General features: G+C 40.0%; 1 protein-coding gene across 2 annotated transcripts in view; it reads left to right on the forward strand.

Annotated features, from left to right (window-relative positions):
• Positions 1 to 234: 234 nt before the first annotated feature.
• LOC104490477 (6-phosphofructo-2-kinase/fructose-2,6-bisphosphatase 4) overlaps positions 235 to 11931 on the forward strand; it is a 25183-nt gene continuing 13486 nt past the window's right edge. For both annotated transcript variants that reach the window (XM_010132766.1, XM_010132764.1), the window contains exons 1-8: positions 235 to 347; positions 3992 to 4088; positions 6432 to 6498; positions 7656 to 7730; positions 8594 to 8650; positions 8980 to 9101; positions 10681 to 10888; positions 11465 to 11611. In XM_010132766.1, coding sequence (XP_010131068.1) covers positions 236 to 347; positions 3992 to 4088; positions 6432 to 6498; positions 7656 to 7730; positions 8594 to 8650; positions 8980 to 9101; positions 10681 to 10888; positions 11465 to 11611 — 885 coding nt within the window. In that variant the 5' untranslated portion in view covers position 235. The remainder of the gene's footprint in view (positions 348 to 3991; positions 4089 to 6431; positions 6499 to 7655; positions 7731 to 8593; positions 8651 to 8979; positions 9102 to 10680; positions 10889 to 11464; positions 11612 to 11931) is intronic.

Consider the following 11931-nt stretch of genomic DNA (forward strand, 5'->3'; position numbering starts at 1 on the left):
TTGCACTACCTTGGACTTGCCCTTCCCAAATCCAGCACAGCCTAAGAGACTCGGTTAGGTCCACTGTACTCCTGAAGAAACCCCTGAAAGAGCGGGACACTGTGCATGAGCTGCTTGAATGGTCACTGCCCCAGAGAGCACACGGACTGGAATTTTCCACTGTAAGGTGTAAACCTGCGCTTTGTGGGAATGTCAGTGGTAAATCCGAGTCTTCTCTTTTTCCATTTCAGTATGTATGACCAACTGCCCTACTCTGATTGTCATGGTGGGTCTCCCAGCAAGAGGAAAAACCTACATCTCGAAGAAGCTGACACGCTATTTAAATTGGATCGGAGTGCCTACAAAAGGTGATGGATTTACTTTTGATTACATCGTGAAGGACAGGGCAGATGTTAGGTGTTTTATAACCCTAATTCCCAGTAATTTTGTTGCCAAGTTTGACTACTTAAAATCCTTCTGCTTTGTTAACTTAAGCCATAGCGTACACAGTCTCTGTTCCAGTTCGGAGTTAATTAATCAAATTCTGGTGACTGTTCATTTACCTCCTTGTTCTGCCAGGTGCCTCGATCAACTTTTTGCCTTTGTCCCTTTGGTTCTTCAGCTGTCATCTTTGGGTTTGTGGGGTTTTTTGGTTTTTTTTTTTCCTTCTGCTTTCTTTATGTGGGTGAAAGGGAATGTCATTTACAAGGGACAAGCAGTCAGCACTTTTGGCTTAAAGTTCTGACTCTTCCATTTTCTTTTTCTTGGGAACTGTGCAATGTGTAATTCTCAGTGTAACTCTTTGTTTAATTGCATTTGTGGAACGAGTTACAGCTCTTTGAGTATTAAGTGCCCAAGGAACTGAAGCAGACGTTTGTTACTACGCTGTTAAGGACTTTATGTGTGTGCTTTGAGGGGAGGCTTAGGCCAAAGATCTGGCTCAAGGACCTCATTTCCCAGCTCCTGTGATATCCTGTGGGCCCAGATCAACGAGTAAATAAGACCATTTGAGGTTCTGAGCAGGCATCTCCCCTGCCTTCTCCTCTATCTCCATAGAAGAATAAGGTGGTTTTAGTGTTCTGTGTTTCTGTGCCTGGTGCAGTAATGGTAGTTTTATAGTTACGACTAGTTAATCATTTAAATAACATTAAATCTATTAGATCATACTGAAGTGTAGACTTCCGACTGGTTATTCAGACGTGCTTCCTAGTAGCTGTAAGAGGTCAAGATGAAGAATCTTACCTATATTTAAACTGCCTTTTGATTCTAGGGTACAGCTTTTTGAGTTAGTTGTTTTCTTAAGCTCTTAGAAACTTGTCTAATAAGCTTTATTTAGATGAGATATTATGGAAGATACGTTACGTTGTTTAAGTATGAGAGTTTACAGGATTTAAATGAGCACTTGAGTTTTGACTGCTTTCAGACACTCTTCTGGTGAGCAGAATCAGGTATTTAGGGATTCCAGTTCTGTTCATTAGGCTGAAACAGAGTGGGAATCTACATAGGTTAGCCTGTACCAAGGTGATGAAGTGCACCTGATGTGACTATGCTTGTAAATTAGATACACATCTAACATACATTTACATAGACATGTTACGTAGATATGTCATTGTGCTGAGCATTTTTCTATGTGAACTTTGAAAAGCAGAAATCCAGTATTGGACAACAAACAAGATATTGTCCACATCTGGCTCATGCTTGGTTGACTATATCCCAGATACAGTAAAATAGGTAGGCGTGATCTGCTTTGCTTGTAGGAAAAGTTCCATGGGCTACTGTGAGCCAGCACATCAGAAAATAAGTGCACTTGTGCTTAATAAAAAAAGAGTGTTGCTGCCTGATTTTACAAAAATATACAACATAAAGTTACCACATGAACTTCTATTCTTAGTTGCTGGTTGTGGTTTGTCTCTGTTAGAAAGGGCAACTTGTGATTTTCTTGGGAAATTACAGACTCTTCCAGTTTGTGTCATCAGTGATGCAGTTTTACTGAAGCTGAAATCGATTGAAAATACCCCTCTGGCTGAGAGAATAGATGACATGTTGCCTAATGCTTCCAGCTGACTGAGAGGGAATTGATTTGTCATAAGTATCAAGTAGCCCTAACATCTGTCACCCTTGGCTCTTAATGTCCTAAAATTAGTGTGTGCTTAATATAATAAGTGTTCTCATTCTCTCAGACTGATAGTTAAAGTTACGAGGTTTTGTAAACCAGAGAAAAGATAAATGCCATCATTTCATGTGACATACATGAAGCAAGCTGGAGAGTTCAAGAATAGGAAGAGGAGGTAAATAACCCAGGGTTGCTGTTAGTTGAATCATTTCAGCCATCAGTTCTGGGTTTCCTTTTATTCCTTCCAAAATCCTTTGTTGTGTTGTTTAGAATGATTAAATGTTTAGAATGTGAAATGATTAAAAATACAAAGGACTTTTGTCTGGGCTTTTTGAGGGAAATGAGGTTAATTAGATGCCTGAATAGAGTTGTGTTGCAGTGTGGGTTTTAGATACTAAACTTTGGGAAGTTCTGGCTGTGTGGTAGTTGCAATGCCAGTTAGTTTTGCAAAACTTCTCCTCGGGGGTGGGTGCTAATGATAAGGGCTAAGGATTGTCCCAGTAGATAGGACTTTTTCCTCTTCAGTATGTAACTCTCTTGCAGTAACTATTCTTTTTTAATGAAACTCATTATTTTCAATTTTTAAAGGGCTTATTGTCTGTCAACACTGGCCATGTGAACTTCCTGCATCTTCTGGTTTTTTTAACAAGAGACCACCTCTTTGTGTAGCCAGCATGGGCTGTGCTCATTAAACCTGTCACAGAATAACTGGGATGATACTATAATCTATGTCATGTTGCTAACCACACAAACATTGTTGAGTTCATACAAAACTTGACTTTTGGGGGATAAACAATATTTACGTCTTTATCCTCTGTCCCCAGGCTCAACAGCAATGTATATACAGCAGCTGATGGTTGAGCTCTTTTATCCTGTGCCTTTTTTCCTTAATTACAGCTTGGCAATTGTGCATATTACTTCTTTTCCTCATTCCAGAAATGAAGTCTGGCAAGTAGTTAAACCTTGGCAGCTTCTCCAACAGAATACTTCAGTTTGATCTAATGTTAAAAAAACCACTTTGCAGTTCAGCAGAGAAAACGTGTAGGTCAGAAACAAGTTAAACATTAATTGCACTTTAGAGACCTACTCTCAGAGCTGTAGTTAAGTCGAACAAAGTTGCCGAGGGTTCTGCGTCAGTGTCTGCTGTGTGGCAAACAAGAGCGGCCTTGCCCTCATCCCATATCCGATACTGGCACAGGTGTACAGCCATAGACCTTAGGGACCTTTGCCCAGATAAGGAGCAGTTTTCTTTGACCATTCTTAAGAGATCACAGGAAGATTACGGTCAGTAATTACGGCGATTTAAAAAATTATTTATTTATTTATTACAATTTAAGCATTTTTTAAATAAGTGGAACAGAGGCTGTGAAAGAGTTTGTATTGATCCTTAAGGAATATAAATATTTGAGTTCTGAAAAAATGTTTCCACAACTTCAATTTAAAGCTTTGTTGGTCAAAAGCAAGGTTGGTTAGTTCTGTTTAGAACTCTGCTTTGCTTAAGTAAGAGCTGGAAGTTTGGGAGGTGCTCTGAAAATGCTGTTTCACTGCACATAATCAGAAAAGGCTAGATTATTAGTAGTCCTTTGCAGGCTGCTGAAGCACTCCTGAGAGAGAGGAGAAGAGCTTCTTTCTGTCCTTCAGACAAACTGGCAGACAGAGGCACAACAATATGGCCAAGAGACTCCACTGAAGCTACCGACAGCCCAAATGTTCTTCTGCCGTTGCCATGATTTGTTGTTGTCTCTGTATTTAAAAGCAAAGAACCCCCCACTAAACACAAGAGGTAGTATGACAGGTTGACTTTGTACATGCTAAATTATGGTTTCAGAGCTGTCATGACCTTTGTCCTTTTAATGTGAGTATCGTTAGTTCCCACTAATACTGGTTTCTTCTTGGCAGAATTTAATGTTGGTCAGTATCGTCGAGATTTGGTGAAAAAGTACAAATCTTTTGAATTCTTCCTGCCTGACAATGAAGAAGGCTTGAAAATCAGGAAGTAAGTTTTGAACAATGCTAATTGTATTAACATGGTACCCTGTGTAATTTGCTCTCAAAGACCGCTTTAAGTTGCGTTTCTGTATGCTCAAGACACCCTTTGAGAGACTGCAGTGTGAAATGGCAAGAAAAAGAAATTCTAGAAGAGGTGGAACAGTAATTTGTTTAGGTTGCTTAAAACCTGGGGTATTTTTTTTCTTAATTGCTTCATCTCAAGTATCAAAATGCAGAGAAGGTAAATGCTTGATTCCTCTTCGCCTTTAAGTAGGCTGTCATTCCTGCAGATATTCAAGGATATTTTCACTCAAAACAAAGCAGTTTTCGCAAATAGTATTTTTCTTACCTTTTTGTGAGGTATCCATGATGTGACTCTTTCCACTAATTCCTATTAATGCCATTTTAGAGCTTTTGTGTGGATCATACAGAAGCAAAACCCCACATTAAATGCTTTTCTTTTTGGTTTGCATACTGGAATTTTTCTCCTGGAGTGCACTGAACGTATTTGTCATTATCCATTCAAATGAGTGGGAATGAAACACTATTATTCTGCCCTCAGAAGTGTCTTTTTGGCCGCCATGCAGGTGCTTCATGCAATCACTCAGTGCACTGCCTTGAAAATTGCCCAGTTTTGCTAATACTGTGCCAAGCAAGGTGAGTGCCAACCTGAACGTCTGTGTCCAGGTGAAGCACTTGTGCCTCCCCTCTTGCCTGGAAAGAGGCTGTACTTTAGTGTGGAGGAAAGACCTTGAGAAGAAAGGGTAGATGAAGAGAAGGTCGGAGCAAGTGGGAGCTGCCTCTTTCTTACAGAAGATCAGATGGGGAAGGTCTTTTGATTTTCTTCACCAAATGAGAAGGAACAGAATTTTCAGAGGAATGGAAATGTGATTTGTTTAGGCTACTGAAAATACAGAATATTTTGTTGTTGACCGCTTCTACTGAAGTGTGAGAAACGTCTGGACTGTCATACTGTCCGGACTTTCCTCTGCGGCTGTCATTCTGCTTGTTCTCTCTTCCTGTCCCCTTCAGCAGCAGATGAGTATTGCTAGTGTCAAAGGAGGACAACTTGCTTATGAACCTCTTAACCCTTTGGTGCCAAAGAGTAGGTAGGAGGTGTGTTAGCCTTGCAAGCCCCTACCTTTTGCTTACAGGTAGAGCCGAACCTTTTAATGTGCCTCCCTGCCACCTATTAGTCTAAATGGTGGGGAATGTCACATGAAATGGGCTGTGTGAGCTAATCTGCCTCGTTAGCAATGAGTAAAGAGGTTTTATATTTATTCAGTGGAGACTTGACTGATGAATCTCCGTTCCTGACATGTATTAACCATGCTAATGTGGAAATACTGTCAGGATTGAAAAGCCTTCATTTTTCTTTCAAGATGAAGCTGTGCATGAAGAATAAGGTAAATGTAAGAGAAGAGTTAGATGCTTCAGCCTGGAAGTCAAAACAGAGTAGTAATGCAGAGAAAGGCTGTTGAAATAGGCCGAGCTTTATGTTGGTACTGCGAAAGGGCTGGATTTACTGGAAATAAATGGGACTTTGCTCTATTAATGAGTAAACCGTGTACAATGTTAATGTTGCCCTCGATTATGTGTTAGAAATCATAATGGGCTTTGAAGATAATCCTAACGCTGTGGAAGTAGGAAGGTTGTGAATGAATTTAATCTTGTCCAGATTTAACACAAGTGTAAAGTATGCAGGGGAGGGTTTTTTGGTGCTCGTGTCCTCAACAGTGTGCAGTACTAATTACTGTGGGTTGGGGACTGCAGTGGGATGTTCTTTTCACCTCTGTCCCTAATACCTGGTGCTGACTTTGTTTTACTCTGTTCTAACAGTTTATTTTTTTTACATATGCAATTTTTACATAATAGTCCAAGAGAGAAGAATTAGATTACTGAAAAATAGTTGTCTATCCACTTTAACTTAGAGCCACGAGATAAAAGCCGTAAGCTGATTTATGTTTTTGCTCTGAGAATATAATTAAGAAGCAAATACCTATGACTAAGTAATTAGGAAAAGAATACAGTGGCAGAGGTGAGTCCAAGATGTGACTTCAGAGCAGTGAAAGTTTATCCTGGTCAGCAGAGTTGCTGAGTGATCTGTAATGATGTATCAGTTGCACAGAGGAACATTTGGACTGGTTTTGTTTTAGGCAGATGGCCATGACCACGTTTCATTAGTGTAGTTTGGCTGACCTCTTTTGTTTTTTCTCATGTTTTGTGTGTGGGACTGATTAAAAAATACATGTTTTGGGAGATTATGCGGGGCACTGTGGTCACAGTGCACAAGTGCATTACTAACATAACTTTAACTAGCATTTGAGTTTTACTCTCTTTTGTTTTTAAGACAATGTGCCTTAGCAGCGCTGAACGATGTCCGGCAGTACCTCAGTGAAGAAAACGGGCACGTGGCTGTAAGTTTCTTGTTGAAGACGCGTTTTTGAGATGCTTCCGTACAAAACAGTGCGTGTCTGCTGGGTAATACACAGCCTGAGTAACACCTCTTCAGAATATCAGGGTTTTTTCCTTTGGGAATTGATGTGTTAGATCTGCCTGGTTGCTGCAGTGAAAGCAGCACTTAAGTTCAGGGTGATGATGCCATATCAAGCAACCCCTTTTGTGATTCGAGGGGCTGACTGAAGAGAGTGTAACACTGAGAAAAACATCTCCCTTTTCTCCATGTTATATAATGTACTGTTAACACATCTGAGGTTTTGGTTGCACTTCTATTTGATAGTCTAGTGTTCCAAGGGAAAGGCAAAGACTTACTGAACAAAAAGCATCCTGCTTGGCAGTTGTTACTGACGTGACAAATCTCAAGGAGAAAACTCAAAGTAAATTGAGTATTTAATAATGGGATGCAAAACACCAGCTGTTCAACTCCTGAGGTAGCGTATTCACATTAATTTGCATTACATTGTTTTTCTCAAGACTACTGGCGCAGCTCTGGTGTTTTAACTAATCAGGAACAGCATTAACTGTAATTCTAAGTTCTGCTGGAGACATGAGGTAAACTTTATACTTCGGCAAACTTCACACTTTGTAAACACTCGTGTGCATGTGTGTGTTCAGAACCAAGCGTAAATTCTTAGAAAAGTGGCTGCATATATCTTGCAATTCATGGGCAGGATTTACAAGTCTTGCAGATCTTCTGCCCTTTAAAAGTTTTAGACTTGTGTTTTGAATAGCATCTTGATTGCAGCATCTTATTTTGTGTAGTACAAGTTAAAGCCGATATGGGCCAGGAGGAAGATTCTGTCCTGGCTTAAATTCTAATGTGTTAGGCTTAAAATCTGGTTTCTTCTTCCCAGTACAGTGTTCTGCTAGTAGTGCTTTCAAAATATTACTCTTTTATAGTATTTAGAAAATCATGTGTGTGAAGTAGGAACATCCTTTGCTTTCCTGTTGTTCCAGAGCATGTTGAGGTAACAGGGTAGAGGGAAGGGCAAGTATTTTCATTGCTTTCCTTCACATTGAGAGACTTTGAACCCTTATTTTTGTGGTTCGTAAAACGGTGCTTTTCACGGGCTACAGTGCTTTTTTAATCCCCCTCTTTCTTAATTATTCCTAGGTCTTTGATGCTACAAACACAACTCGAGAACGTAGAGAAACTATTTACAAATTTGGTGAAGAAAATGGGTATAAGGTGAGTCAAAAGCAAAGGAGTTCTGAGCTAGTGCCTGAACAGGTAAGGCAGAGAGAGTTTTGCCCTTATCTGTACTCCCAGTTAAGAACTGCAGTAGCATAAGCCACATCCTTCCTAGATGTTTAATCAATGGTGTATTCCGTGTTCTCAAGCATTGTTTGTGATTAAAAGTCACCCAGTCCTCATTTTTCTCATTTTTAATGTTTGCACTATTTGGAGCTAAGCTCTTCATGCTATGGCTCAGTTCTGTTCTCCTGGACCTGTAGCTCTGAGTGTACTGTCAGCAAGAACTATTTGAAATGGGGTTCTTGGTGCAGTTCAGATCTTTGCTGCAGAAGCACATAGGGAATGCTGTGTTAGTTCTGTACAATCCCAAAACACTCTGTGGCTTTCTGCCTTCTGCCCAGGTTTGTTCCGCATTTAGCTGTTCTCTGGTAATCCTTCATTTCCTCTAGACTTGTGTCTCCATAAACCTTTGAGACAGCAAAATACAAACCTCTTTTTAAGTGAGGCTACTCCGTTAGTTGAAAGGCTTTAAAATTATTATTTCAGAAACATTAGTTACTGTTCCACTGAACTTGCATCCTTGGCATTTATTTTTTCCTCTTCCACCCTAAGTTTTTCTTGGTGCAAAATTTTTCCGCTTATGAGCATTTTTGGGGAGTGATAAGCCAATGATTTCTGAGAGGGTCTGGAGAAACCTTCTGAGTAAATGGAGGGAAGTTTAACACTTGGCTCTGTTAAAAAGGGGTTAGCATAGAAGTGGACAACATGCTGCTTGTGTGTGTTAGTCTCCAGAGGTGTTTTAATGCGTCTTCCTTCTTTCTTCTTTCTGTACATGTAACTTCCTGTTTGGACTGAAGACTTTTTTTGTTGAATCAGTGTGCGTAGATCCAGAGGTCATTGCTGCAAACATTGTGGTGAGTATAGGAGGGTTTGCTTTAAGTGCTTTACGTCAAGAGGTTTAAAGTAGCTCAGCATTTTTAGAAGGACATTTGAAGAACTTCCAATAGCAAAAGACCAATAACTCCCATTAATGGAACACTTTTCATTTATTTTCTTGTCCATACGTGTCCTAATTCAGAAGTTTAAATCTTTGAAGAATAGCTCTTTTTGCTTTACATGTATTTTAATTAACTTCCAGAAAATAAGGTTTTGTGTTGTGTTCTCCCCTTACCTGTTTCTTTAAATTTCCATTAAAAGGGGAAAGACGCATACGTACTATTCTTCCTGTTTTTATTTTAAACAGCAAGTGAAGCTGGGTAGTCCTGACTATGTTGACTGTAGTAATGATGAAGCCACGGAAGACTTCATGAAAAGAATAGAGTGCTACAAGAACTCGTATGAGACATTAGATGAAACTCTTGACAAGTAAGTGATGAAATAATACTGTAATCACAACTGGGTTATTTTAAGATGTCTCCTTAGGGGATGGAGCGTCCTGTATCGGGGATTAGGGCTTTCTAGTCATGTTTTTTTAACGGCTGAGCTCTCTTTTCTTTGGCAAATTAGACAGAGTTGACTCTGGAGGTGTGGCCTGGAAACTTGCTTGCCTGAGGAAAATTGGCTAGTGAGTCTGCTCTGAGACAGAGTTGTTTTTGATTTTCCCACTTGGAGAATGATGATTTTTCTGGGATAGAACCAGAATTTAGAATTTATTCCAGACTTGCTGTAGCAGTTGGTGGTTACTTGGTTTTTAGCATATAAAGGATTGCTGAGTGATTTGTAAGCATAACTGCATTTGACAGGGCTAAGATGAATTATGAACACATCAGTCTTAAAAATGTGACTTCTGTTTATTTTTGCTAGCAGCTTATCCTGCAGAGGAAGGGCTGTGAGAAACTTTCTTAGTTTCTTTGCCCTCATGCCAGATCATTGAAAGTAAGGTAGGGTTGAACCATGTGAGGAGGAGCCCTGTTTCTCTTGCCGATGTCCAGGATTTCAGTGTGGGGTGTTGAGCCGCCCTCATACCGGGTGCTCCTGGTTCGTTTCTGGACTGGTGCTGTAGGGAAGGCTGAGCTGCATTTAATGTAATTGAGTGTAAGCAGTGTGAAGCTGGTTCAGTCAGATCAGTTCATGCAGGTAATTTCTGTGATGGACCTAACAGTCATGCCTGGATGAAGTAGTAATGATTAACTCCAAAGAACACTATCAGAGATGAGCTCATAATGCTTGCTTCTCATCAGCGTTTGGTGGTGTTATCAGTTTTCTTGTTTTATTGTGGTGTGATGTCTCAAATGCATCTCTAGAAACCAACAGTGTGTTTTTTCAGCTTATTAGACTTTATTCCTCCTTTAAACTAGATGCTACTTTGAAGTTAGTTCTCAAACGAGAAAGGATAAGCAGTGAAAATTGAAATTATAACCACTACGTGCTGAGAGAAGGTAGTGGTGGGGTACATTACAGTACTGTTAATAAATAGTTGTTGATGGAGTGGTTGAGAAAATGTCTTGCTTCAAGGCTAGTCCTTTTGATGCTGTATTTTTTCTGGAAGGGTTAACAAGATGGGTAAATAGTGACCGTCCTTTTGGCCCCTGGGTGCAATCAGACAAATTCTTGCTGTGGGGGAGGTGTTTGTGACCTGGACAAAACCAACTAGTATTGTGAAATACCTGGGTATCTTACTGTTTAATGACTCCACTGAATCTTCCTGTCAGTGGGAGGGCTATATTTTTCCAAGAGTAGGATCTAGACTTGAGAGACAAGGTGCAAGTGAAGGGAACAGAAAAGGAAGTGATGTGAGCAGCTTGGATGTGAAAGGAATAGGGTTCATCCTGTACCTTTGGAGTATTGTGTTATTTCTTAGAACTAATGAATATTCCATGGGCAGTTGAGGTATTGTTTATTGCTTTGGCCTATTTTATAAGAAGAGAGAAGGTGGGAAAAGTGTGGTACATGCTAAAAGAAATTATGTGGAATCTCATGTAACTTTTTTGTTTGCCTATGAAAGGGATCTTTCTTATATTAAAATTATGGATGTTGGGAGGAGTTACCTTGTGAACAGAGTGATGGATCACATTCAGAGCCGGATTGTCTACTACCTCATGAATATCCATGTGACTCCTCGGTCAATCTACCTCTGTCGACATGGAGAAAGCGAACTCAATCTGAAAGGGAGAATAGGAGGAGATCCTGGACTGTCTGTCAGGGGGAAGGAGGTATGTACCTCCTGAACGAGTGTGACTGGGTTTTGTGTGTATCTCTGCATGTGTGCAGTTCGTGCTGTGCCATTCAACTTTCTTCCTCTACACCCTTTTCCTCTTAGCATGGGTAAGAAGGAAATTTTTAGTTGCATAGATGGGTAAAGGGAATTGGATGGACATGCTTCCTGTGTTGTGATTTGGTATATGCATTCATCTGTCGGTCATTCTGTTGGTTGAAATTCCTTTTTATCCTGCAGCATAAAGCATTTGTGAAGAGGACTTTATTTTTTAACATATTTTGGTAAAATCCTGAGTTTTTGGATAATTGGGGAGGTTCCTAAGTTTAAGGTGAAAGGAAAATTCCTGGAGGTAAAGATAGGAACTGTAGAAAACTTGTCTTTTTCTTGTGTTCTTTTCCTTTCCTGTCCCCCTTGGCTCAATGGAATGTGGTGTATTCCTTAGCAAAAACTCTGACAGAGCCTTTTGGAGAAGTTATAATGAGTTTACAGAGGCTAGAGCCTGTGCGTTCCAATCCAAACACGATGCGTTGGCTCTGACCCCTCATACAGTGTCTGATGGTTTTTCTTACAGTTTGCCAAAAGCTTGGCACAATTTATTAACGAGCAAAATATCAAAGATCTGAAAGTTTGGACCAGTCAGATGAAAAGGACAATTCAGACTGCTGAAGCCTTGGGAGTGCCTTATGAGCAGTGGAAGGTTTTGAATGAGATAGACGCAGTAAGTTCTTCTTTTCTACATGTCCAAGAAGTTGCTTTGTTTGCTAGAGATGAAAGAAGTACTTAATTTTGTAAAGATGGGTCCTTTATGGGGTAGAAAGTCATTTAAACTCGTTCTAGAGGCTGGAAAAATTGTAATTAATTCTTGTTAACAAGGCTAAATGTTTTGTTACATTTTGCCGTAATTGATTTAGTCTTGACTGATCTCTGCCAGTAAAACATTCCCCTGCAGAAACCATGATGCTATGGAATTTTTGGTAAGTGGGGGTTGCTAGTTGGCGCTTTCCAACCATGCCTGTAAGATTCATAAAGCAGGTTCAG

Source organism: Buceros rhinoceros, unplaced genomic scaffold (genome assembly GCF_000710305.1).
Source record: "Buceros rhinoceros silvestris isolate BGI_N320 unplaced genomic scaffold, ASM71030v1 scaffold3923, whole genome shotgun sequence".
NCBI classification, from domain to species: Eukaryota; Metazoa; Chordata; class Aves; order Bucerotiformes; family Bucerotidae; genus Buceros; species Buceros rhinoceros.